Source organism: Colobus angolensis, unplaced genomic scaffold (assembly GCF_000951035.1).
Source record: "Colobus angolensis palliatus isolate OR3802 unplaced genomic scaffold, Cang.pa_1.0 Scaffold30, whole genome shotgun sequence".
In the NCBI taxonomy this organism is placed as follows: Eukaryota; Metazoa; Chordata; class Mammalia; order Primates; family Cercopithecidae; genus Colobus; species Colobus angolensis.
In genome coordinates, this window is record NW_012116266.1 from 8,762,595 (window position 1) to 8,768,594 (window position 6,000).

The following is a 6,000-nucleotide window of genomic DNA, read 5'->3' on the forward strand; positions in this document are numbered from 1 at the left end:
TAAAGCTCTGGGTAGAGATAGAGATCAGAGATTCTCCAGGCAGGTGGCAGGGCTGGAATATCAGGAGAGAACAGCAGAGTGGCATGTGTTATTTCAGAACATGTTCGACATTGATTTGAAAAGAAAAAAAATACTGCTTTCATAAGCAATGAAATATTGTCATTTCATAATGACAAGAAGTAAAATGTCAACCAAACTGTGGCTGACAACTATGCACAGAAAGTAGTGTAATTTCTACAATTAACTAGGTATAAGACGTGTGTAGGATGCACTTATTCCTATTTTATATAAAATTTACCATCTTACTGCAAAATAAACACTGTTGATAAGCATTTATTGTTCTAATTTCGTATTTCTTTTACTTAAATGTAAACTTCAATTTTGTAGTTAGTATAATACAGGGCACAGAAAACAGAGTATTGACTAAGTTTTTGTTTTTTCATTTTCGGTTATTGTTGAGTCATCCTGACTTTATAAGCTAGAAAGCAGGAGACTATCAAGAAAAATAATTTAGGCCTTGGCCCAGGGCTCCATTAAATAAAGGTAGATATTAGGCCACGAATGTAGGGGACTAGGGAAAACTAGAGAAAAGTTTACTTATTGGGGTTCACGCATGAGCACAGATTGGAGGCAGTCCCAACACTCCAGCCCTTTGACGTAGCTCACACTGCCCTGTCCTCATGGCAAAGGACTCCCCTCAGTTCTCCTCTTCCTCCTCTGCTTCCAGGAGCTGAGAAAGTGACGAAAAGGAAAAACCAACAACGAGGTTCTACCAGGTATGGTTTTTCATATGTTGCAGATGGTAGGAACTGACTTCCTCGGCAAAATATCCCCCAAAGTGCTGAGCTGTGATGCTGCTTGGGCTTTCAACCTGAACCACATTTGAGTGAAAAAAATCACCCACATGTTCTTTTTAAAACCCTAAGAACTTTTTTCATCCTGAAAAGCAAACTTCCAGATACTTCACAAGCTCAGACATTAAGGAAAGACATTCATAGGTATCTGTAATGGGTCTGGGAGTTAACTGACGTCACACGTTTCACTGTAACCAACGGAACACTTCATCACATGGAAAAGAAGTCTTTTGAAACCATGTTGTACGAGGTCTGCCAAAAAACTGAGGAAAAATTCCAAAAATATCTTTGTCCTATAGTCAAAGATATCATACCTTTTTTTCTTTCTTTCTTTCTTTTTTTTTTTTTTGCAGTCAGTCATGATAAATCTACTGGTAAAAGAGGCTGTCCTCCATTACCTGCTTCCGCTTAGTATTTGGCTAAAGATACTATGGAAGGAAGAATGTTGCCACCTCAAACTGGTGATCATTTGAAGCTGTGTCAAAATGCTTTCAAAACAAATGAACTGATTTAGGGGGAAAATGCTCTTCGTGAGTGCTGACGTTGCTCTAGCAATGCGGATATTTGTATGTGTGTGTGAAAAACCACGGGCAAAACAAAAGCAAAACTCACCTATCTGGCAGACACTTTGTATCTAAAACTTTGTTTTGCAATCAATGATAAACTCTTTTTCAAGATCATGCACTATGTGAAAATTTTCCTTTTTCTTTGGATGATTTTGATATCTACTAATTTGCTGTTGCTTCTTTCTGAAATTTATTCCATTGTTTAAGAAATATTAGGGTATTTATAAGTCAAAGGGTTCAACTGTCATATTTGAAAAGAACACCAGGGGAGATGGCAGCTGTTTTTAACTTTCAAAATGATCATTTTCAATGGAGTTTGGTGCATTTTAACTTTTAAACATATTGAACCGAAAACCTCAAGGAATACACACCAGCTTCAGTGTTCATTATGACATATTATAAGCTTTTACAACTAAATCCAACATTGGATTCAGTGAACAAATGCTTTAAAAAGCCTTTTCATGTTCTTGACTTATTACTCTCAAGGTCAAGTTTCCTGACAATAATTTCAAGGAAAAACACACCACATTGTATCCACTTTACCAACAGGGTGACTTCAGGCAATATTTTTATGAGGTGGCAGAAAATTCCATTTGAGAGTTAGGAATTCTGTTTTCTAATAGTCAGCCTTCATTAGGAGAGCTTACAAAAAGCTCTTAGTACTTACATTTGCCTCAATTCTAAAATGTAACTCACAGAAAAATCACTAGGAGAACAGGGACTAAGGGAGTGAAATATCTTCACATTCACGCTAAACAAATCAGCAGTTCTTCTTAAAAGCATTATTGCATTTTCATCAACCTCCAGGGGCTGTGTCTTTTCCTCTGAAAATGAAAGCAAAGCAGCCCATGGCCCTACTGAAGAACCTGGCTTTATTGGACTCTGATGCCTGCAGTGCCCAGAACAGGAAACACGTGACAAGGTGGCCAGCTCATGTGTGTCTGTGGTACAAGGCCGCAGTGCAAAGCATGTGACCTTTAAGACCCAAATCAACATTCTTCTTTAATATTACCACTGCTAGATTTGTCTTTAATCACAATTCTTCACTGATTTTGGAATTTTAATTACCCCTAAAGGAGGCTATGAGTTTACCAGAAGTGGAGCTTGGACTTACAGAGCTTGAGTTTCATGGAGAGACAGTGGGAATGTCCAGGTCAAAGCACTATAGCCCAGACTGTGAATTTTTAAAAACAAAAATACCACTCACCTGGTACTTTAATGTACTGTAGTGATGTTTGGAATGAAGATCTTCTAAAGCACTTTCATACTTGTCTGCAAGGCTAGGATAGTGAACTGGGTCCTGAAAAGTAGAACCATTGCAGATATTTTAAATGGTTTGAATGCGCCAGAATGATTTTGGAAGGGAGGCTAGCATGAGTCTTAGCAAGCATCTCTACTCTGAAGTCTCACATGTATTAAGCACTCGCCCTATTCAGAACCCCAGAAATACAAGCAGCTCCCTGACTCAAGGACATATACTCTGAAAGGTGCATACATACTTCCTGATATTATGAATAGCCAGATGAATACGGTAGGTAACTGGCTTCCACCAGCTATATGTTTCTTATGATTCTCTCATACACTCTCCTAAATGATATGAGGACTTACAAACTGATCCAAAAGTAAGATAGAAGCTAAGCAAATAAAATGGAAAGGAAGAAAATACTTAAGCCAGGAAAACATCAAAGTACACCATTGCAAATAAGCGTAAAGCTGTTCCATGTTGCCTTCCAGCTGTGTAGAAAGGGGGACACAGGCTGCATCCCTGCCGCTGCCCCACAGCAGGAAGGATTCTGGTCCCCAGCAAGAATATTCCTCAGGACTGAGGGAAGTGAGTCATTCGGTTCTTTACACAAGACTGTGGACATTGTACAGCCTAGAGCTGGATGGGGGGAAAGGCTTTCAACAATACACCTGGTGGTTATTTTTCTAATTTACATAATTTTAATAGAAAATAAAACCAGCTAGGTGCCATGGCTCATGCCTGTAATTCCAGCATTTTGGGAGGCCAAGGCAGGAGGATTGCTTGAGTCCAGAAGTTCAAGACCAGCTTGGGCAACATAGTAAGACCCTGTCTTTACAAAAAAATAAAGAAATTAGCTGGGCATGGTGGTGCATGCCTATGGTCTCAGCTACTTGGGAGGCTGAGGTGGGAGGATTGCTTGAGTCCAGGAAGTTGAGGCTGCACTGCGCTATGATATCACACCACTGTACTCCAACATGGGTGACAGAGTGAGACCCTGTCTCAAAAAAATTAAATAAAATCAACAAAAGCTATTATTTTTAAAGAGAGGAGGGGTATAAGACTATAAGGCAAAAGTTTTAAATTATATCACTTGAGTCACCCAGAAATTATATTAGTTTGCTACAAATTGGAGGAGTCTATAATTGGTTACCTGGTGACAATATGTCACTTATCTATGATTTCAAGTTTTCATTCTTAAGAATGTGATACTACCCTTCTGGTTCCTAGTTGCTGCCACCTACAATGAGAAGATACCCTAAAAAGCAAGGATAAGAGAGAGAGGACTATGTCTCCTATTAAAAGTGACCATACTAACTACTATACCACAGGAAGGCTATTCTTGGCTTCTAGTCTATTTTGGTCAGCTGGTTATAGCATGGGATTTGTGAGGCCAATGAGGCTCAAGTCTCCTTTGGGTCTAATGGATTTATTCAGAGATTGTTTTTTTAGTTGTGTCCTCCACAGTCAACAATCTTGTAGCTTTCATTGTTTGCCCTAAGAGAGATCAGGCAAAAGAATGCATGGACTGTCACTGCTATTATTATGACTAATACTATGGATTTCCTCTGAAGCACTAGGGACCATGTGAAGCCATTTTCCCACAATGACACATTTCACAATCATCTTGTGCAGTGGCTGCCATTGTCACCTTACAGGCTAGGGAAATGAAACTGAATCTGGAAAAGAACACTAAACACATGAAGTCAACCTCAATGTGAAGGTAATATCTCAAGAGGAAGAAATGCCCTATGGAGGGAAAACATATTCAAATCATTAGCAAGTTTTCTGAACATAATCTAGGAAAACTACCGGTCAGAAGCAAAATCATTGAGTGGTGTTAAATACAAGCTTGCCCAACTCTTGGCTCTACTTGCAATTCTTCCCTAAACTCATCTCCACCCACAGACAGGCTGAGGGATGCTCAGCAAGTGCATGTGTTTCTAAAGTGGATTGTCTGTTTTATTCTACAGCTATTTGGTAGGGAGTCATTGCCTCTACTTTGGATGTCGTCATAGCTCCCAGTACTGAGGAAGTTAATGTGTAACCAGTTCTGTTTACCATCTTTTTCAAAATCTGTGACACTTCCAGGTAGAACTTGAAGAGGAAGCTGATGATGAGAGTCCTCTTGAACTCCACCTTTCCACCTGGCGCTGAGCCCAAAAGGGAGACTTCCTCCAGAACAAGCCTGCAAGCTGTATCCAGCATTTCTTCATTCCAGTGCCTGGAAAGTCCAAAGAGAAAAACTCCTAGCCTGACAGGGTTTATTACCCCATATCTTCACCTAATGGGTAAGACAAATAGCCACAGTTTAATACAGGAAATAAGAGTACAAGCTCTAGATCAGGCAGCCCAAGTTCAAATTGGCCCACCACTCTCAAGGTGCCTAGCCTGGGTCTCACCATGTCCTCACCTGTAAAAGGGGAACATTAGTAGAACCCAACTCACACAATGATCCAGAGAAATAAATGACAACTCATATAAAATCCATAGTCCAGGAGTAACTGACCCTCATATCATTAGGACATTTATTGCATGCCAAGTTCTGCTTTCAGCACCCTATATGTATCCACTCATTTAATCCTCTCAACTGCACTATGAGGTAGGTATGATCACCCATCTTTGACAGATAGAGAACCAAGCAAATACCTTTAACAATTTATTATAGGACAAACTCAATAATTGGTTTTTCATCATGGCAAATTATTCTCCCAAAATAAAGAATACAAATTGGCACCGTTGGGAGAGGGCTTCTCTCTCTCTCTCTCTCACTCACACACACACACACACACACACACACGCACGCACACAGAGTATATAATTCCCACTTCAGAATTCACTAAAATCAAGACATATGGAAATAATAACAAAATCTTATTGGAATTCACAGCCATTAAATAGAAAGGTATGGAACACTTTTCTTCTTGTAATCACATCTCACCACAAAAAGGGCTCCTTTAATACTTGGAGTCTAAGGACAAGTATTAGAGGAGCCCTTAGCTCTAATGCCTTACCTTCCAATGAGTTTCTGGCAGGAATTCTTGGCACAGATGGTGGCTGGACCAACGCCTCCATATGAGATGGATAACTCTCTAATAATGCCATGCCCTTCTCCAAAAAAGACTCTCATTCCTGAATTGACTATCGCTAGTGCATTCTCCTGTCGCTGGGCTTGTCGGAAGGCTGATACAAATTCCAACTGAAAGAAACAGTTAAGTGGCACATGTAGAAACACTGAGCACCACCTACGCACCAGGCAGTCTGTGTGTGTTGAGTGTCACCTACGCACCAGGCAGTCTGTGTGTGTTGAGTGTCACCTACGCACCAGGCAGTCTGT

The 6,000-nt window shown here is 40.1% G+C and overlaps 1 protein-coding gene across 1 annotated transcript in view; it reads right to left on the reverse strand.

Moving 5' to 3' along the window:
• Nucleotides 1-6,000, reverse strand: part of AOX1 (aldehyde oxidase 1) — an 88,770-nt gene that overhangs the window by 54,256 nt on the left and 28,514 nt on the right. The window contains exons 14-16 of the mRNA XM_011949957.1: nt 5,678-5,862; nt 4,725-4,887; nt 2,628-2,720 (exon numbers count right to left, since the gene is read on the reverse strand). Coding sequence (XP_011805347.1) covers nt 2,628-2,720; nt 4,725-4,887; nt 5,678-5,862 — 441 coding nt within the window. The remainder of the gene's footprint in view (nt 1-2,627; nt 2,721-4,724; nt 4,888-5,677; nt 5,863-6,000) is intronic.